This window comes from Hippoglossus stenolepis, chromosome 12, assembly GCF_022539355.2.
Source record: "Hippoglossus stenolepis isolate QCI-W04-F060 chromosome 12, HSTE1.2, whole genome shotgun sequence".
Classification (NCBI taxonomy): Eukaryota; Metazoa; Chordata; class Actinopteri; order Pleuronectiformes; family Pleuronectidae; genus Hippoglossus; species Hippoglossus stenolepis.
In genome coordinates this window covers 7,758,616-7,781,214 of record NC_061494.1, presented here as the reverse complement: position 1 = coordinate 7,781,214, position 22,599 = coordinate 7,758,616, and the positions used below count along the sequence as shown (strand labels likewise).

Sequence of the window (22,599 nt, the reverse complement as noted above, 5' to 3'; positions counted from 1 at the left end):
CGTTTCTGCTGCGAAACACAACTACTACAGAGGCTGTAGCATACAGATTTATTGCTCGTGCTGGAAGAATTAAGGTTGGTAACCATGTAAAAGTGCATGGTTGGTGGTAATGTTAGTATACTGTAAATCACCGTGATACTGGCATGCTTGCTTGTTTCCATGACAAACTGTGTGTGTAACTTTCACTTGCTCCCACAGTTTCATTGCCTAAAAACACCCTGACATGCATCACAATTTCCCCCAAAATAACCTGCACAATATTCCCCAAAATAACCTACGAAGTCCTTTGGGGGACTGAAGTTTGAATTGTTTTTCTGTATCATCCTTGGCCTTAAGCTCTTTGATTTAATGTCTGATTCTCTGTTTGTTGAAAGATGAAACCAGTCAAATGGGATACAAAAAAAGACGGCCTGTCCGTCACATAATATGAGCTCACTTTACCCTTTCACCTCCCCTGTAACCCCTTCATCTCAAGGGTTGGATATTACTTCTCATAGCAGGGGAGCTGCAGTAATCTGATTTCATAACAGGAAAAGAAGAGCTAGTAATCTGATGCTACACACAGACACCGTCTGCTTAATCCTCTGCTTCCTTTTGGAATCATAAACTAGGCTACATCGGCCTTCTTCAGTGGCCTTCAGGTTTGTGACACAGCACTGCATGTCAGTCTGCGACTTGTCTGCAGGCTTTGCTTCGCTACACTAACCCAACCGACAACTGATGTAGTATGTACAGGTGTGGAAGTGACTGTTGTTGTGATGTCAAAGTAAAACAAGCAGCTTAGTATATAGGACCTTGTCATATTTTAATTCTACTGTTCCTCTGTCACTTTTGTAAATGCTAAATCATTTTGGGTAAAAAAATTACCATATTGTTCTCTATTTGGGATATGTTAAGTGAAGGAATAATACTTGAAATGTTGATGAACTAAGCTCTGTTAATTAATTAAAACAGCCCTGTCGTTAAGTGGCATAGTATTAATGTGCAATAGTCGTTCTAGAGTCGTATAATTTGCCTTTAGGGACTGGAACTGGAGAAACTATTTCCACCATGGATACATGGACGGGCTCCAGTGCAGATCATTTCACTTAAAGGAATAACATCTCATTTCTAAGCAGCTGTACTTCTGATAATGGTAAAAGAATTGAGAGATTTTTTACTGGCCATTTGTTCTTCACTGGAGCCAATGTAGAGAAATAAAACATACGTTTTGGGGCTAGTAAAATATTTTTATAGGCCCCTGAGATTTCAGAAACATTTATTACCTCAGCCAATGAGGTTATGGTTTGTTTTTGTCTATTAGATTGCACAAATGGTACTGGACCAAATTTGGTGGATGGATGGAGCATGGGCCAGGAAAAAAACTCAAATTATTTTGTCCAGATCAAGTAAAATGGGCAGATCCAGGAATTTTGGGGACATTTTAATAAATTTCTCTGAAAAAAAGTATGAATTTATAAGTTTAGAAATTTATGAGAGCTAGACAGACCTTTAGGATTGCTTGGCCTTCAGTATACGCACTCCTTGCTTCACCATGCTGTTCACACACTTTGCTAACAGCAGGCCAATCAGCACCTTCACTCTCTTCTGTTTCATGCTCACTCCCACTGCCTGAAATGTGTCAAACGTCTGTTGGTTTCCTTCCCTGTCTTCCTGGAGGAGGAGGAATTTCCTTGGGAAACGTTTCACATTCCTTGCAACTATAGAGCTGCTGGGGCAGCAGAGCCAGGCCTCTCTGCAGAGCCCCTTCTGTATTCTGTTGTTGACCAACAATAGGGATGGGTAGGGTGGGTCGGGTAAGCAGGATTAGTGTTATGGATTGCTCACCCTGTTGAAAAGTTTTGCTGACCTGGCCCAGAGCTCCACAGCGAACGGCCATGCTCTGAATACTCATGTCGAATTCCCCACAAAGGGAAGAAAGGTTGGTTTCCCCCTGCCTGGACCTCAGAATGGGAGAAAGGCCAGATTCTTGTGTGGGTGGATACTGGGGTCTCAGCTAGTGACGAGATCCAACTTCCTGAGGCAACAAGTGAGGCGAGGAAACTGTCCACTGACACAGGGAGGATCCTGTCAAAATAAGCACATTTGGGACAATGTTTCTCAACTCGTTTTCTCTCTTGTTTTTGCTCTACTTATTTCCCACCTCTCCCATTCAGGCATTTCCTGAGCTGTATGTGCCAGCAGCAACAACATGCACACCATTATTTCAGACACACAACACTGTGGTGTTGATGAATGAGAGCACATGACTGACCATTTGAAAACATGAAGCATTGTAATATGAATGGCAGTCAGCGATCCTGTGCTATATTCTAGCAGAGTGCAATCTTGTAAACATACCGTTGGGTGATGCAGAGAAAATAAAGTGCATACGAATTATTGGTGACAGCTGAAATATGTATTGAAACTCACCAAATTACTCCAAATAAAACTGTAAAAATTCACCAGTCAGATGATTATTTTAATGATAAAATCTCAGTAATTCTGTTGTCTCCACTTTAAGATCATTTTTAATTCCCACAAATCCAGTTGTCCTTGACTTGGCTGAATAAAATCCAGAGAAAGGAATCAATAGTTTTCCCTTTGCTCTCTAGTTAAGGACATTTCAGCCCCTTGAGTGCCAACACTTGAATAGCATCGAGCTGGATGCCCTGCCCAAATGTCTAATCACAGATTAAAGAGTCTGAACTGTCTGGAGCCCCCTTGCTCTACATGTGCCTTTGCCCAATTAGCCCACACAACCAATGTGCGACTCTTTTCATCCTCTCAAAAACTCCAGGGTTTTAATGTCCACCTCTGCAGCGGCTCTTTTCAAACCATATATATTAAAGAATGTTGCATGGAGATGGAGAGAAGCAAGATGTGTATGCAGAGTATAATGGGCTGCAATTCTGGAAGTGCAATAACAGCATAACTATACAAACCAGTAGTGCGGACAGCAATAGTTGATATTTCAGAAATAGGAAAATTGTCATGAGAAAATAAAGCAGAATGATAGTTGCTTGGCTGAGCTTAGCTAATTTATTTCCCAGGTCATAGAGGCTCTTTGTTTTTTCTTAATTTTGGCCAAACATTTACAAATTAATTCTCTAATTTATATTCATATCAGAGCTGCCCAAGCTTTGCCCCTAAAATTGGTGGATTGTAAATCCATCACAATAACTAGTAATTGTACTTATTATGTTTCTTTCTTGACCACTTTGAGTCAGATTGGACGAGTGTGCAACTGGTCCCTATTGTGGGTCTGCATTACGGCACAGACAAATCTGTATGGACACAATAAATAGGAGAGAACATAGATATCTGTACACACCCTCTGATTATGACATTTGTGTCATGAAAACCGCAGTGGACCCTAGCCTACTCACGGATGAATGAAATGATAACACTACAGCTTAAAAGCTTAAGATGTATAAAAACTCCAGGAGTCGATGCAAAGGTCTGGCTGGCTTTCCTCGCTATCATATAATTTTTATTCTTGCACTATCCAGCCTATTTTTCAGGGCTTTTTATGACGAATCACTTTTCAGTCATTTGTAAAGGGACTTATAGGATCCTCAAGCCAAAAATACTGGATTGTGACGTAGTCTTTACTGTCTAATTACACAGTTTTGCAATACCAAATATTTCCTTGTTAGTAGGGTTGCATTATAACTGAAATGATAATCACAGTTATTCTGCTCAGCAGTGAGCAGAGTAATCACTGGGTTTTATTATTATTCACCCACCTCTGGCAGCAAAGTAATTGTCCTGCAATTAAAAAATTGACAAGATGCTGTCTTCGCTTTAACCGTGTGTTTGGACTCCATAATCCTGAAGAGTGAATTGTTGTTTTTTTCATGTTTAAACTTTCAATGTCATTTTTCCCGTCAATATTTGATTTGATCCTTCTTGGTGTTTGAATCATTCTGGTCAGCAGCCTAGACAGAGAGATTGTTTTAAACAAGGCTTTGCTCTTGAGCTTTTGATCCGACCAGGAGACTCCAGGCAAAGGAACGTTACTGCCAGGCAGACCATCCACCTTAATAGGATTTTAAAGCTCAGTCGTTACCATGTCAGAGGCTGTGACACTCAGGATTTACCTGTATCTGCTGGTCTGGTTACTGTACTATAAATTGGAAGTCACTGGATGTAGTAGGCAATAGGCGTGAACATAAAGATGTATCGTATATAAACTGATAAGATCATAATTTTCTGCATGCTTGAGAGGTATAATCTGTCATACTACCTCTATTTATGATGTACTGTAGTTGAACTGGTCCAGGTGTCTTTTGCTCTGGCTTGTCCTGTAAACATGCCATGTCTGGTCTGATCTTGTCTTCCGTGGCCAATACAAACACAGGCCTGCTGACCTCATCAGTTTGTGGTTAGGGCTGAACAAAAGACCTGTTTAACGCTGCAAAAAGAGCAACAAAAGCCGACAGTTCCTGAATATTTAATTGATATTAAAGAGGCAGAAGAGTTGAAAACAAAGCTAAAAAAACAGATGAACCCCATTGGGAGCCCATGCTCCTGAAAGGGAGCGGCTATAGTGAACTATGAATATAGTCCTCATCGATTACTGATTCACAAATCTTGTCACTAGGTTGTGACATCAGTGTGTGCTGGACTACGTGATTAAAATATAGGGACCCCATAAGATCATCCCATTCTTGCATTTTCTCTTTTTCTGTTTCCACCTCATACTTTTTCTGTAACTCAGACTCTGGCCTGTATTTCTCAATGGGAAACGTACACAGCTTTCTTCATTATTAGAGAGAAGGCTTTGAAGGATTCAACCAAACCACCCACCACGCAGCAAGAGCAAAGTGGCCAAACCTCTGATTCATGCTCCACAGATATAACTGTTGCTCAAATGGGCATTTGAGGGGAAAGCGCTGGCTTAAATTGCCAAAGTGAGATAAAATCTGTCCCTGAGCTCTCATGTACCAGCCCTGTGTAGTATTACATAAAATGTGTCTGTAATCCCCACAGCAGTCATATTCTCAGCACGGGGCAGCCTCAGGACCACAGAGTTCACAAAAAACATATTTCAGAGTATTATGACAGACTCGAGTTGAGTGCAGCTATTGCATCCTCTACTCTTGCGTTCTTGGAAACGACCAGTTTATTCCCTCCCCTATCCATTTTTCTTTTCATAACACCTCCCTCAGGGTGGTTTCATACCTGAGTGACGACACCTGTCCTGCCTTCCTGTTGCACCTAATTGCCCTCCATTGTAACTCTTGTCTCTACTTCAATTAAGCTAAAATCCATCCAAATAATGACTTAACACTAACTACGTGTTGAATGTGGGATTTTAGAAAATAGCTAGAGGGATGTTGTATGGCTGCATCTAAAATATTGTAGCCAGGTGGTGTGGTTACTGCCAGTCCTCCACAACTCATAGTCAATAAAGTCTACCATTTCTTCAAAATACTTTAAAAACCAATAATAATTTCATTTTAATTACTGGTTAGTCATTGGATTATGTTTTCAACTTAAACGTCATGGCTTTGAAGAGTTAGCTTGTTCTCTGTGGGGTTCCTTATTTGTAGATTTCCTTGGGTACTCAAGTTTCTGTCACCTATTCCAAACACGATTGGTGCAAGGCGACTGGCTACAGGAAGTTGTGCATTTAACCGTGGCTTGGCCAGAATATGGCTGCAGAAACACACTGAGCATACAGATCATACAGCTTGGCAACAGAATGCTGTTGATTACACTACAGGACAAGTTTCATTAGATATTAAAAAATGTTTACTACTATACAGTATCAAGCAATATTTGAATCCATAATCAAAGCCACATTTTAAGCCCACAGGGTTATTTGTGTTTGTTACTCAAAAGACTTAATCCATGTCTACAAAACATTGTAAAGTCTCTGTCGCGCTTAATCATATGACTTTTGGCCAAGCTTAAGCTGCCATCTCATTACAAAATATTTTGTATTGTTTTGATTAATGAGTGCATACCATCTGTTGTGTTGCATTATGAGAATTACACTGTGGATTTACAAAGCTCTTTGGCACACCAGAAGGTTACTTTCTAATCCAGAGGTCTGATTGACTTCATTTTCAGTAACATTGCTATTGTGGACAATATGTTGTGTCTCACACATAAACTAAATAGCCACAGAACTCAGTCTCGACCAAATTAACATCTTGCCCTTGTGCACCTGGCTCACAGCCTCTTCTTCCTCTTTCCCAGTGGCCTTGAGAGTAAGATTTTATTCAGGGAATTAAAGCCCAACCAGCATATGGCCATCTGTCACACCAAACCAGATATTCAAGGGGTAAAATAGCTTTTGCATGCAAGCCTAAGTGCAGGCTAAGCTCTTATGGAACATCCTACTGTTTTAACTTGTTAAAAGCAACTTGCTCAGTCTTCTGGATTAGACCGTGTCACTCATAATATAGATGTGACTCAAACATTGAATAGAGATGCAATGACTTAGTACCGATAGCTCCTCTTAAATATTAAACCGTATTTAATGTTAAATATTACATGAAGCTTTTATAAAGTAGATAACATACATGAGCAAATAATGTATTCGCATACAAATAGATGTAGAATTGCGAATTTGATATGACAATGGCTTAAATGTTTTTGAAAGACTTGAATAGTGATTAGATTCAAGAGCTCAAAATTAGAAAGAGAATAGGGACAACTAGATATATTTGTAGAGCTGTTCGATAACCAATCTATTGCTCTACAACATTTTGGCTATGGGCATTTGACACATTTACAATTCGATCTGATACGTGGATCAGTGACGTCTAAAAGTGAATTCTGTCAGTTTTGGCACCAGATATCAACTGGATTGGCCCAACTCTAAATGTAAATGTTCTTCGATATCTTCCATTATTCTAGTTACTAGTTCTCTGTTCCCTCTCTATCTATTCTGCTTTGTAACTTGCATTGTTTTCCCATCTTTGTGAATTTGAAATTTAAAAGGGAAGATTTATTTAGAACATTCCAGAGGGTGTGGATTTGAGAATGTCAGGCTTTGTTTTGCATATAATTTCCAGCTAAAAGGCCATGAAGGAAAAATATACAATATAAATAAAGGGAATGTTCCATGCATTGCTATCAGAGAAAACCTCACAAGTGCTAAAGGATGGCACTCACCGTGAATAGACCTGCTCCTGTTTTTTCCTGTAGGTGAATGAAATATTCAGAAGAAGTAGCTTTTAGACCAGCGTACCCTTTATTTGGGCTAAATTATGCAACTAGACATGAACAAATAATAGCATTATGAATGAACAAAGTGGAAGGGCTTTCCTTTGCGAGAGCCTGGACTGCAGAGAAAGGCGCTTTTGTCAGTCTCACACATACAAGCCACTAGTAGCATGCAAGAATTTCATGCAGAGCATAATGTTGAAGCATGTTTTAATAAAAGACTGTGACCTCTTTCACATCTGAAGCAGAGAATATGAGAAATAGTACATTAAAAGCAGTAGAAGCATGGGTCCTTTTTTTTTGTTCTCTCGCTTGGAAGCCCCCCAGCACATACCAAACATAGACAGTGTCTTTTTCATTCAGCTCTCTGTTACATTGCTCATCATCCATCGTCCACTTCCCCCTACTTTGTGCCTCTGACAATTGCTGTGCAGTGATCCGAGGTCATGGATTTGGCAAAACATCAACTAGAATGCTGACCAGGGGGGAAAGAATTACAAAAGTGTTGTTTTGTTTAGGTAGCATATCGTTCATTTCAGAGGGTTGGTTGGCCTCTCAGTTGATTTCGTACGTGCTCATTTATAGTCCGGACCCATGTCCGTGCCTGCATGATAAACCTTTTTATGGCCCCATGAATGTAAAGATGGTTTTGTTTTTATTGGAAGCAGAAATATCTGTGCAAAGTAGAAACAGAGGAACGTCTACTGTGCTTTAATCTCTACAACGGAGACAAATGTGAACGTAAGCGTTGATAAAAGACGTAGAAATAGAAAATTGCCAACTCAATGACTGTCACTTATCTTAACATTGTAAGTATTGCCATGGGATGAGTGCTGTAGCACTTGTCTCTTTGTAGGCTCTTGAACTTAACAGTGTTTCCATCGTTAAGTTATTTGAGAAGCTGCTGTCACTAAAGTGGCCCAGAAATAGCACAGAGATAATAGCCATGTACTTGTATATTCTGGGACATCTTGAACTGTTGGCTTTGAAAGATGCTGATGGAGGTGGGATTTGTATTGTTGTTTGCACCAGATCTAGAATTGTTGTCGAATGAACTAAAGCTCTACAAGTTCCACACAGCTTTATCACTGTGGAAACATTAAATATGTATAGCTCTGAATGCATTCCTTCATATGATATGAAGAAAGATCTGTATGTGAATTACTTCTTTCTGCTCTGGCTTTGTCATGACTTTTCACAACCATAGTTGAATCTGGTATCAGTGTTCTCGCCTTCATCCTAAATGATTATTTCTTCAGATGCATCTAGTCACATCCTTTCAAATGTGAAGCGGAGGCCAAGGGCCTAGGGAGTTGATTTCAGAGTTGGGTTTAAATATTTGAAATACCTTGTGATGTCGGTGTAATATAAATTGTCTTCTGTCACATAAACAGTCTTCAGACAGACATATCGTTTTACCAAAAAGCCAAACTCAACTCGACTGACTGAAGCTTGGTGTCGCGCCAGAAGTTCTCTTTGAGACCTGACTCCAGAGGAGACTGCGTGAGGCCTCTGTGCGTGTTTGTGTGGGTTAAAGAGATCTAGGCTGACTCAGGGGGAGGGTGAGGTCAGAAAGGGGCTAACACAAAGGATTATTCGCTGTGCAGAATGTGTTCATCTCTGACTTCGACCCTGCTGTCCACGTTTTAATCCACTTCCCACCACTGATTTGCTTCCCTCTGATGTTCCAGCAACACTTCAATACAGGTGGGATAAGTTATCGAGTCTGCACTGGAAAGGAGAGACTTTCTTGGTTGAGACACAACTGTCTCCTGAAACAGTTGTGAAACACTGTGTGTAAATGATATGGTATTTATATGATCTGGAGCCGTTTTGTCACTTGTGACTCAGTTGATCTGGAAAGCTTTATGCCTAAATGATGAAATGTTAAACTTGTACACCACTGGAAACATGAAAGCTTCAAATGTTTACTTTTCCTCCTTGTTATTACTGTAGAGAAAATGGATGAAGCAGCCGAGATAAGATAATACGCTGTGCCATACTACCCACAATCACAGGCCTCTTATCTGAAACCAAATATTTGGCCGCGGCTGTTTGAGTGTAATGGCTGATAAGTTGTTTTGTTTGTCCTGCACAGATAAAAGTGAAAGGATTTGAGTGTAGCCACAGATGGACCAACATTCATAACACAGTTACTTCCACAGTAGTTCTCACCTCCTTTGCTAAGGATCTAATAGCATTTAGTAATGATGATTGATTTAAGGTGACTTAACTGATATTGCACTATAGGGTAGGGCAGGGCAATAAAACATTATCAGTAATTAAAGCAATATCGATATTATTCTTGGCCATATCGTCCAGACCTACTATAAAACTTCCTGGTGATTTTATTCTCAGAGCATTGATGTTCGTAAATTTACTAATGGATGTGTATATAGTGCCTAATAAAACATTTATATTCAGGTAAAAATGAAAGATGGAGTAATTGAAAATGAAGTACAACTTTCTGTTGTATTGTGCACATGGTTGAGAAGCTGTTGAGAAGCTGTTCAAGTTTGTCAGTTCATCTGTATAAGCCCCACACAAAGCCTCCTTTTGATTTCCTCAGTAATATTGGTATGTCACAGGAAGCCGTTGTGTAATCGAAAAGGGGGAAATGGCCCTGTAGTCTAATGGCCACACTTTACTTTATAGGCCGAAAAGGTCAACCGTTAGTGATGGTACAGTGAGTGACTTGAACACACTAATGGGCTTAGATGGAGCAGCACTACTTGTGCTGCTGTGATTGATGTCATATAGGCTAAAGCTATTAGCTGCAGAGAATCCAAGCGCCCACTGGGCACCGTCCTTCAGGGCGGTCAATAGCTATTCATTCTGATATGATCTTTTATATGTCAATGTCATTAATAGAAGATGGCATCCAGAAAACGATTTGCATGTAATTAGCTAGTGGTAGGGTGTGATTCAGATTCTTGCACCGATTTAGAATCCGCACGTCCTGTGTCTGTGACACACTTTTAGCAAAATGTTGTTTAAACGTGAGGTGAGTGAAGGCAGGACAGTTTAAAAGACACAGCTTGTTTGATGAATTTAATTGATTTGTCAAACAACATAAAATAAATCAGCAACAAACTGATAATGATTAGTGGTTTGATTTAGTTACAAGGAAGATAAATACTTTCATTCTTTTCCTCTGGTATATCTAATTTTAAACTGATAATCAGACAAATTAAGATATTTGAAGGTTGTGAGATGTTTGCTTGTATTCTGTGGAAGTATTATTGGTATTTTTACGTCATTTTTGAACCCAACAATTCATCCATTGAAAAGAAGAATTGATTGATTAACTAAAATAAAAATAATTGAATAAATGCAGCCCTAGTTGGTATAATTAGATGCAATCAGGAACTAGGATATGTACATTATTATTCTACACTCCAGTCAATTAAAGTTACAGTAGCTTAATTGAATGCAGTTTAATAGAACAGCCTTGCAAAAGGTTCTATCCTCAAGAAATTTTAAACGTATTTATTGAAACTTTTTCACAGTGTTCATGTTGATTTAACTCTACAATCAGTAAAGTGTAGTTTCTCTTTCCTCACCGACATGTCAGGAGTATGATCAAAAACAGCAGAGTGTCCGCACATGGCGTGCATTTGAGGATCAATAACATCTATAACAATGATGACCCAATCAGAAGAGCTTGGCAAGCGATGACTTGGCTCATCAAGCCCGAGCACTGAAACTGTAAGAGGGATTTCCCCCATGGGCCCTTATCAACAGGGAAACAGACCAAACATGTATCACTTATCTTCTCTTTCCACCGCCTGTTCACAGAAATATTGAACTGGAGACTGCTCTATAGATTCTCCACCCACGCGGCCTCCTCTGTGGATTGATAACACTGTTGTGTTTTCGTCCTCTTTTCGCACAGTGAGGCGAGCTGTGATCCCACCGCAGACTTACTCTGGGAATGTGGCAATGACATGCCAAAATTGAGGATTAATGCATCTTTTGAGGGGCCTCTCCAAGCCCCTATTTCAATTCTTGAGTGTGTGCCAGTGTCTGCTGCGTGAAGGGGAGACCATCCCATAAATAAACCCACCCCCCTCTATATTCCTGTAATCACAAATATACAGTATATCCATACTGGCAGTCCTTTCTAAAACCAGCTGATTTATCCATGGCCCAGTGTGTACCCCTGCCAGCCATTTCAGCACAGTGATTTAGCGCTTTTGTGCGGCACCTGGCCTGTCACTGCAGCCGCTGTTTGGGTGGCAAAGTGAACTGGCACTGGTGAGGAGTACAGGGACACAGTGGTACCAGGCCAGAACAGATGGCAGCGAGTTTCCCTTACAACACAACACAGTGGCAGGCAGGAGTAGAGATAACACCTCTGTCTAATAATAAAAAATCCCTGGTTCCCTAGGTGACCTCTTCAGCGCCTGCAGCCTTTTTAATTACATGTGAATCCCAGTCTACAGAGCGAGGGAGAAAGAGAGAGAGATGTGACTGGATAGAGATGTTGTTAAACCCTCAGCTCAGTTTTTTTATCCCTGACAGAATGCTGTAGCTGACTGGTGACTCATCCTCACCATAAGGCAAGCTGGATCCATGCGCTACCTACAAGGTTCAGCATTTAATTACTCCAGACTCAAATAGATTTGCATTTTAGTTTTTCAAATGCATGAGGTATCTTGTTCAGCCAAGTGGATTCGCTACTTATGCTCGAATTCCCACTGCAAAATTATGTCGTCACCTATTTGGGCCAAAGGGAGACTCGACGCGGGAACACAAAGTTCCTGGCTCATTCCTGTTGTTATACTGTCATCATTAAAGATAGATTCAGTTGGCTGCTTGGATAAACCTCCCATGCAATGTAATGACCTTGGCTTCCTTCCATTTCCCTCCATCTGGTTCATTTTTACAGTAAAAATTACAGTGGGGACCACTGGTCTCAGACATTTTTATCCCACTGTAGGAACAAACATACAACATCTTACTATAATGTGAGGGGTCTCTGTCTGTACTGTTCATCCCATCTACTTCAATGCACGTGTTCCTGGGGGATCAAAGAAGTGCAGTGGTAAATTTGGACCAGTTTTGACACGTGAAATGTTAAATATTAACACATTTTGAAGAAACAGGGCTCTGTACCAGTGGGGCCTGGGACTAATCATCATAAGTTACGGCATTGATCACGATAATGGAACGTTCACAACAACGGCGATGGCCGCTGATTCTCCAGCTCGAGGTTCTGTGTACTAAGTTGAGCTTCACCGAACTTTGAAGAAACGGGTGAATCAGCTCTTTGTGCAGCATTGGGGATGTGGCTTCAGGACTCACCAAGTCAGCAGCTACTGCAGGTCACTTTTGTTGTGAAGCTGCATATTTAGAATGGGCTCTGTACCAGCAAATAACAAAGTCACGAAGAAAGAGAAAGACATCAGTTCATATAAAAGTCAGTGTAATGACCTTTGATTGACCAAGAACGTTTTAAACAAATCATGTTCAGCTTTGCATTTAGTGAATGTTTAATTTTATATTGCATATCACATCACCAAGACGTGCAGGGTAATAAACAGTAAAATTATGGTTATAATTAAGATTTTAGATTACATCAAAAACTTCAATACAGTCAACATTTGAAGATATAATATGTAGAAATTCTTCATTAAAATGTCTAAAAAACAACTAGATCTATGCTATGTATGTTGTTGACTTGTACTTTATCCAAAGTGTTTTTAACAATGTTCAAAGCCAGAGAAATCCTCAATCTTTTATAAGGTAACGGGGCGTTTCATTTTGGTTGCCTTTTAGTTGCATAATATAGGTTTTGCCTGTGGCTTTGCCCGTCTCTGCTATAAAGTTCGAGGCAAATAATGTACGAGGAACAAAAAACATGCTGTTAGCCAGTTAGCTGGTCCTTCCCATGTTTGTACTGGTCACTCATACTGGATCACGATAATTCATCTCTGTCTGCTGCGTAACATAAATAAAATGTATTGCACGACCTCATCCGTGAACATGATTCGCGCTTGAGTTGGGTTGTTTTGATTGAGAAGCCCCTGACGGCCAAAGTTGCATATTGTATGTTGAAACGACAGTCTGGGTGATACTACATGTTCACAAAACATGGCTCCCTCTTCATGCCCCGAAATAGGGCACCCTGTTGTTGCTGCCTGTTACACTAAAGTTTAAAAGTTTCCTTTGTGCTTGAACAGGATGAATCTTTGTGAATCATACTTGTCTAGCCGGGAGTGACTGAATGACATGGGTGAATGTCTCTCAGGGAAAGTGGGTGACTGGCTGTTTGTTTGCTTTGACTATCTTCCAACCCTCTGAACAGGACTGTGGGGAAAAGTGGGTCATGAGCAAGCTTAGCAAACATGTCCTTGGTGTTTTTCACTTTTTGCGGAGTGTCTTGTGTGTGTGTGGGAAAGACAGAAGGTGGAATTTGGTGCAGGTGAGAGGAGGGGTCACAAATGGTTTTTGATCCATTACAGAGATTGTGGTGTGTCTTGTCAGTTGTAGCACATTTTGCAGCCTCAGGGTTGTGTGAGAAAAGGCTGACCTGAGATAAGTCCACTGGGTACCTACCTACATGGGTTTTTTCTGATTAAATACAGTATATTTCCTGTCTTCTCTGTCTTTCTACACCTCACCCAATCTAGATCCCAGTGATAGTTATCTAATATTAAAAAGCCCAGTCAAATTAAATATGTATTTACTTTGTTTGAGGCGTATGTAAATATGTTTCTTGTTTTATTTAATAACGAACAGATGGCAGTTACTCTGCGCATAACTTTTTAATACATTATGTAGCAGCGTGTTCAAACAGGGCTTACTGAGGACACTTCACTGCATTTTGCCTTTCTAATACTTCATCTATGACTCTTTCCATGAAGTATTTTCCCACAAAGCTCACAGGAAGATTTCTTAGCACTGTGGTGCATCATCATCATTCCGAAAAATGTCATAGATTAGAAGAGGATTTGATTACTATGTTGCTCTCCTGATTATTCACTCGCTTTCTCAGCAGTAATTGATGATTACTGAATGCTTCCTGTCATTATCATACCTTCAATCCAAAAGAAGAAGACACAAGTAAATATGAAATGTGAATACCGCCGGCCAGGCTTTTCATGCCCAGATGTTACAGCTTGTCAGGAAGGTGTGCTCGCATTGTGTGTTTAGTCATGCCACTAATCTTTTTTGTTCTTCTCACCCCCTTCTCGTGTTCTTTGTCGTTTCCACAGGCTCTGCAGTCTCACACTGAAAAAGCTGGTCGTCCTCAAAGAACTGGATAAAGAGCTGAACTCCCTGTCTATAGCTGTCAAAATCCAGGTGGGTGGGTTAATCTCCCACGTGTGATGGGAGCAACGAGCTCAATTGCAAAACATTTGATAGCTTCAGCATGTCACGGTCTGGAGTCCGTAGCTCACAGTATCACAATCCTTTGTCGAGGCTGCACCCTGTTCAACACGCTCACAAAGCCTAGATGATGATAGCATATGCTGCTAATCCTGCCGATTGATAAAAACCTCCTTAGCTGCACAGGAAGCTGCGATGAGTCACATCTACTCGGGTGCTTTAAATGGCAGACTATCATTACTATTCTAAGCACAGCATTAGCTCCTTAAGATGGATTGTGCATCTTACAATGACTGCTAATAGATTTTTGCTATTACAGGTACTGACATTGGAAATCCTCCCAATATTGCAATATATTGATGTTACAAATTCTGAATGATTTAATAGCGAAAAGCAGCAGTTGGCTGGATTAATGGAAATAAATTACAGCAAAGATCTGCATTGGTACATGATTTTACAGTGACTGTAGCTGTTCTGCTCACTAAACAAACTGACATGCTGTTATAATGTTGTGCTTGAATAAACAAGGTCACAGCAATAGAGTTCAAACTTACTCCATCTTTACTGTGGAGTTGCATTATGTCACTGATCACAGATGACTTGAGGTCAGTTGAGTTACAACCCTGCTGTCACAGTAGCAACACGTTCCTGTGCAACGATCACACCATCCTTTACATCAGCAGCATTCTGTCACACACTGCTCGACCACTAAACCTAAAAATAGACACTAATTAGATACTGAAATGGATTTGATGTATCTCTTTACATCTCAGAACGGTTTTCTGAAAGAGTTGAGCACAATTAAGTTTTTAGTTTTTAATAAAACTAAAATATCTTTGAATCCAAAAGCATATTGATATTATAGTAATTTTCAAATGATATAAACATCATGGAAACTGATACTTCTTGTGTTGATCTAAGATAGTGTATGTACTGCATGATCCTTTACTAGACTGATGTGCAGTGGCAGCGTGTTGGAAGCCTGCCTTTAGTCCACTGACAGGTTCCAGTTTTAAAACACACAATCAGCAGTAAGTGTAGTAGTGGTTGTAAAGATGCTGGTCCAATGTTTCTGGAACAGAACTAAAACCAGAGTATCTTGCAGATGCTTAAATAATGTGCTATCTGCTTCTAAGAATACACTGCTGGTGTGTGTAGTATACACGTCATACAGTTGATGAGGGTCTAATGTGTAGAGAATAGAACCAGAAGTATCTCGTCACAACTAGTGTGTTTGTTGTTGTATAAATAAAGGAACCAAATATCTTAGGTTGCAATTCGGGAAGCCACATTTTCTATTCTCACGCCTCAACAAATGACAATTTTTCTGTCCTACTCTCAATACTGTCCCATGCATTATGAAATGTAATTGAACCTTTACGCAATAGCTTTGCTCTCTATAAGGATATGAAGGAGCCAAATAGTGGGAAAATGTTGAAAAAAGAAAATTTACAATGAACGTACAATTTGTTTCACACAAGCAGGAGACAATTACTCTGTAATAGGATAAATAATATTGTTTATTAATATATGGATTCTAGCTTAGAGCGGATGCTGTGGAGAAACTTGTAAACAATATATCCTAATCACATATACTATATTAATTTATTATATAATATATTATTTTAAAATCATGATTTGAAGCCTCTGACATTTCAAGTAATTACTGTCTCTGGAGCAGCAAAATAAATCCTCACAAGACAAGAGTTGCTGTTGATTTAATAATCTCTTAGTGGTATCAAAATGTCAGTAAAATAAATAATAATTCTGGCATCAAAATTCTGAGTGAAGTTTAGAGAGAATGAACAACACAGTAATTAGTCAGTGTCAGTCCTTTCTCTTGTCTAGGAAGGGGCTGCTTTGCCTTCTCCATAGCAATTCACTATTACCTCACAGAATGCGGTGATTTAAAGCAGTTGAAAATCTGCACAGCTCTGCTCAGTGTGTTTTTGTGTGGCATGCAATGCAGCCTCGCTCCGAGCAGAGAGGGCAAACAGGGCTTCCTATTCAAATATGACCGCGTATAGTTAGAAAACACACAGAATTAGAAATAAAGGTGTTTTCTGATAAAGCTGCCTCGAATAAAGGCTGTTAAATAGGGTACTAAAGTTCAGCTGGATTTCAACGAGTGGATGACTTTTTGGCCAGCAGTTTATGGAAAGCTCTGCTATAGTGGGCGATTCTATCTAAAGGGAAACAAATATCCCCCCCCTTTTTTTTTTTTACCATCATCCTGAAAGAGAAAGCAACCAACCAAGTGTGGCTTCATCCATGAGCTACGTTGTCTCCGGAGCGTGAAATCTCCGCCTGGAGGACAGACGAGCAAAGCTCTGTTCGCCACAGCTCCGGAACTGGAGCATTAAATGCAATTTCCAGCAGGTTTGCTTAGGGAGAACAGAGACGCTGAGGGATGAAGAGACACTTGGAGAAGATGACAGAGGAATAAGTGGGTTTGTTTTCAGACGGTGACTTACAAAGACACCATGTCATCAGCCCCCTTTTCTGCATACAGTTTCTGTCTCTCTTCTCCCTCTGAGTCTCATCAGGTTAAGTGGCCTACATGCACACAATCCCTGTAATGGCTAATCATTTGGATGGTCTCCCAAAGTCAAAGCAGTGGGGATGATGAGATTGCATTTTAGTCTAGAGGAGACTCTGTGTCCTTCTGTCTCTCACCCTGGAGACCGCAGGGTCACTTAAAGTAGTTCAGGCCTCCGAACACAAACCTGCTTCCTTGTCTGCACATATGATTGCAATGTGGTTTCCTGTTGCACGTGCGTTACGTGATTGTATGTTTTGCGTCCTGTCTTTTCTGTGTGCTGCTGCCTGAGGTTGTAGCCAGATATTGATATCAGCTGGATTATTGTTGGAAAGCCGCTGTCTAAAGCATTTCCATTTGCAATCCACTCAGAAATGATCCAATTTTGTGTGTGTGTGTGTGTGTATGTGTGTGTACTTGTACAGATTGAGCCTACGACCTATGGAGTGAGGACATTTTGGCCAGTCCTCACTTTCTGACCCACTTTGAATGGGCTGTTTCAGGGTTAGGACTTGGTTTTAGGATTAATATTTGGGTTAGGGTTATGCATTTAGTTTTGATCCTTAAGGTTAGCGTAAGGGGCTAGGGAATGCATTATGCCAATGAGTGTCCTCACTAAGATAGGTGTGTGTGTGTGTGTGTGTGTGTGTGTGTGTGTGTGTGTGTGTGTGTGTGTGTGTGTGTGTGTGTGTGTGTGTGTGTGTGTGTGTGTGTGTGTGTGTGTGTGTGTGTGTGTGTGTGTGTGTGTGTGTGTGTGTGTGTGTGTTGGGTGAAAGCAGAAGCCTTTAAAACTGCTTTAACACACTTTCCACATTTCACCCTTGTTCTGACCCCGAATCACTTCCTGCCTCTGCTGTAAACAGGGGTGCCAATTTAGACAATTAAACATGTTTTAAAAAAGTAATTTTGAGAAGAAGTGTAAAGTTTAAGTTGTTTTCCCACAAGCTTGTTGAGCATGGTCGAGTAGAGGGGTTGTAACATTCCCCATCTTGCCCCAGAAAGACAGTAGAGAAACTTGTAGCTGGGGAGAGAGGGCAAGAGAAAAAAAAGGGTGGGGGGGTGGGGGTTAGACAGCTAAGGACATTCAGTACAAGCTTTCCCTGCCAAGGCTCTGTATTGTTAATGCATGTCAGGCAGTTTGAAAGTGCCCGGCTTTTGTGCCTTGATTCATTGTACCAGCCACACAGCATGAGAAAGGAGTACATACCAGGCCTCTTTGTGGACCTCAAGTTAGTGGCAAGGTCAGGCCGAGTTTTGCGTTTTACCCAATGTTTTCCTTGCTTATAAAACTCGTTATGCAACTACCTTCGGGGTACTGTCAGCATTTCCCTTTCTGCAGCATATTGAACCAATAGACTGGATAGATAACTGCTTATTACAGCCGAGTGCTTTAAAAGTGTCAGCAAAGCCAAAATTCTATTTTCCCATGTTCCCTTCACTTCTTCAAAGCTTTGTTTCATGCGAAGGCCATGCATCTTTAAATGATTGACATTGAAGTAAATTTTCTTTTTAAATCAAGTCAATCTGGCTAAAACACAGTACTGTGTATGGCATGCTTGTATTTTTAAAGCTCAAGGGTCCAGCTAGAAAGAGTAGGCTACACTTTGGAAAAATGCAACCGATACATCACAAAACGGGTGTTGTACCATTCATACGGTCCGAATGAAATGATTGGTTGTGTGGATTTTTCCTCAGACTTTATTTATTGATGCCTATTGGGACAGGAGGTTGATTTCAACACTGCCATCGCCCTTGTATGCATTGACATTTAGATATTGGTACAATACAATAAGTAGAGTAAGTTATGTGACATGTATGTGAAGCATCACTGCCTTCTTGAAGAAAGCTAACCCCGTTCTAGTATCTCGTGATGATTCCTCAGCACACGCCATTTCATTTGGTATCCCGTTACATGTTTTAGCAGCTCTGATGACATTAGGATCCAGTGTCGTGGCCACTGCATCGGACCATGAAAGAGTTTCTCCCCAGGGTATTTGGCCAGATACAGGATGTCATTACCGCTCTGTGCTGCTCACCAAGTCTTACTTAATTCGAATGGCAAGTTTAGCAGACACCTGAACGAAGCTCAGAGGACGAATGACATTTTTACAGCCGTTGATGAGTTGCCAAACATATTACACAACAGCTGCCTCTCTTCAGCGCTCACAGCTTGACATGAAACTGTTAACCTGAGACTTCACGAGCTGTGTCTGTTCTCACGTTCACACTTTCTTTCTGTTTTACCCGTTCCCTGATTGCTTGTTTCAAAATTATAAAAGAAGCCTGATGAGGGATTTATCTTTAACTTGACAAGGAACATGATAGACTTAAATCGAAGGCAAGAAAGGGTTAGGATTATAAACATGCTGTGAGGCCGGGGCAGGTTCTCTGAGGACACACTGACTGTCGGGGCCCCTACATTTAAAAGAGACTGCCTCAACTCATGGCATTTAAATCCCTGCGCAGTTTGGCTGCAACAGCTTTGTGTCAGCTCCCAGAATTAGCTTAGCTGATGAGTTTTTCTCATCCACAGTAGCATGTGTAATATTGCATATTGGATACTAAAACTAAATTTGGTTTTGAGTGTCTTAAATGCTGAATCTAGCAGTAGTTAGGAGCTTTAAGGTTACGAAGAGAAAAACCCCAGTTCTGGATATGATCCTGAACAAGTCCATCTGACCTCTTCAGTTGGTCTAGTAACACTCCTCTTTAGAAAGCTGTGAAGGAGTAGAGGACTGTTTGTTCTGGGCAGCCTCAAGGTGTGAATCTTCATAAATGTGTGAATGTGAAGCAGGCTGGTACTAAAATAAGGCTTGCACGCTAGGCCACTGTTGTCTGGATAGATACAGGCTTAAGAAGCAACCTCATGTGACATAGGTGGGGATTTGTTTTTGTTCCGAAGTGAGCACATGGACATGACTTGAAATGATTTGTGAAAGATAAATTAATTTGGTGTTATTTGTATTTGCCAGCAACCGTCCTCCTTCCACAGATTTGTAACCCCATTCCGTTTGAATAATTTCACACAAAATTGAACTAAGACCTTGAAATTCCCTTGTCCACACTGGAGAAAAATGATTCAAGATGTTGTGTATGACATTGTGAAATCTTTTATGGTTGGGAATTGATTTGAAATAGACTGGTTCACATTGACAGTGTTGTGGAGGAACAAGCAGCTAATTTAAGATTTTAGCTAATTTAAGACAGACTATGTTAGCTATTTCAACCTTAGCTGAAAGTCATTTAACCTGTAATAACTTTGCTAAACACTTTATGTAAGCTAACTTGCTAAATTAAAAGTTCCTACAGATTATTTATCAGAACATTACATGTATCCTAGCCAAAAGGCCAAATACCACTCTGATTAATTGATATTCATATTGTCGTACAATGTGGTTGTGCAATTTAAACGTTCAAAATGGCTTAAAAAATATCAGCTACACATATAGGGTTTCAGACAACAAATCTAATTGAAGCTAAATACTCACTTTTCAAGAATTGATAATTAATGTTGAACCCCATATTTTATTATATATTATTCTCTCCTCGCCTGTGCAGGTATTTTCCCTAGCAAACACATGTCTGACTGGTTTGTGATTGGAAAGATTAAATGTGACATTCTCCCTACACATGCATTAACAGCGGTATCCTCTGAAAATGTATTACAATCAAGGTACATCACTTATCAATGAATCTACTAGATTCATCCTGTTGCCTGTTTTCCTTATCAGTGTTATGCACTGTGCAAACTATGTTTCATGGTCTACAGCGATAATACATTTTCCCTTGACTTTGTTTGTCATATTTCTCTCTGTTGTTTACATAGTGTATGTGTACATTAATAAACAACCATGTATTGTGCAGTTTTCATGGCTGATTTGTGTGTGTGTAAATCTTTTAGTAATGCTTCGCCTTTTTTCACTGGCTCTCTCTTCCTGCTCTACTAGAAATGAACAGAAATAAAAGAACCAATTTTGAGTCCACTGTCAGAGCTTTAGTTTGGTCGCTCAAAACAAACAATTTGGGTTGTTTTCATTCCGGAACAGATGTATGTCAAATTTAGACTTGCAACTAAAACAAAGCTGGTTGTGCCTTTTGTGTTATTTTTCATATGTAGCGTTTATGATTCTTTCTTACAATGAAACTTTACTTTGTCTTTCAGGGTTCAAAGCGTCTCCTTAGATCAAATGAGTACATCCTCCCTCCCAGCGGACTGATGGAGACAGATCTGGAGCTCACATTCTCACTACAGGCAAGGCCTCTGACATTATACTGTGAATTCTCACACTGATACGGCACTTACTTGACAGACAGGACCGTGTTGAAGTCTTTATCCACACTGGTGCCGCCTCTTTACTCATTTGGTGTTGGATTATTTTCTAATAGCAACATTTTTAGGTTCAAAATCTTCATACATTTAATAATTTGTATAGATTATATCATACTTTATTTAAAATCTGCCTGTATGACTAATGTTCATGTTATGTGTGATTAGAGGAGGTTTTAACTCTTGTTTTGAGGGGACAGGAAATGGCTTTGTTGTTTCTGTTGTGGATTACGATGGTTTTCCAACGGACTCATCCTTGTAGCTATTTGTGTCACCAGTTGTCCCGTTCAAACTAATGCCTCGCTACTTTCAGCGGCTGCCCTCACTGCAGCTCCACTAGCTCGTTAGCTTTGTCACTGGCGCGCAATGAATCCTGGGATAAGTTTGCCAGAGATGCCTGTCAGATCCTTTGTTTTCCTGGAATGCAATGACGCATTTGTTGGCCGCATTCGAAACAATTGCTCAAAATGGGCCACTCTTGTCATCAAGCGCTGCCTCAGAAGGATCCAGCCCCTGAATTGAGATAGCTATAGTGATCAAGCTGTGGAAAACAGAATGAGTTGACTGAAGCCTTGAAAGAGCAAGGGCAGGATACAATATTAAAACTGCAGCAGTGACCTTCAAACAACATGTGAAACTTGATCTTACAAAGCCATTGTCATGTTAATATTATAGACCAAGAAGGCAAGAAAAGTCAATGTGAAGATCGAGTTGTGGGAGTCAGTCACTATGACTCCAGAGGAAACAGACAAGATGAGGAGAAAAGCAAATGTGTGGATGAAATACTTTTTCATCAGAAATTTAGTTCTGAAATTAGGTTAATTGTTGTCAATAGTTCAGCCATTGACGTTTATTTTTTTTAATTTTTGTGGAAGTAAGGTTGCAATTCAATGCAAATAGTGATTTTACTGCAATTTAATCTTGTGAAACATTTTGGATACTTTAATGTTGCAAAAAGAACTGACAGTGTGAGCAAGCTAAATGTCAAATGGATTGTAAGAAGTACACTGGCGGGTGAAACATTGAAAATGTCTGAGGGCAATAATACGGCCCGGCCACACTCTGTGGTACATTATAGCCGGCAATTACCAGTTGATGCAACAAAACCCATTAAGTCCCTCACCAAGAAAAGACTTCTGGTAATTTAAAGGATCAGGAAACTCAATCAAACTCAAAAAGCTTGAAAGAAAGTGGGCATCAGCTTCAATGTTCTTTATGATGTGATGTCAGGAAGAGT

General features: G+C 40.2%; 1 protein-coding gene across 2 annotated transcripts in view; it reads left to right on the top strand.

Moving 5' to 3' along the window:
- zmp:0000000755 (phosphofurin acidic cluster sorting protein 2) overlaps positions 1-22,599 on the top strand; it is a 48,899-nt gene that overhangs the window by 5,713 nt on the left and 20,587 nt on the right. For both annotated transcript variants that reach the window (XM_035172943.2, XM_047342368.1), the window contains exons 2-3: positions 14,382-14,469; positions 21,198-21,287. In XM_035172943.2, coding sequence (XP_035028834.1) covers positions 14,382-14,469; positions 21,198-21,287 — 178 coding nt within the window. The remainder of the gene's footprint in view (positions 1-14,381; positions 14,470-21,197; positions 21,288-22,599) is intronic.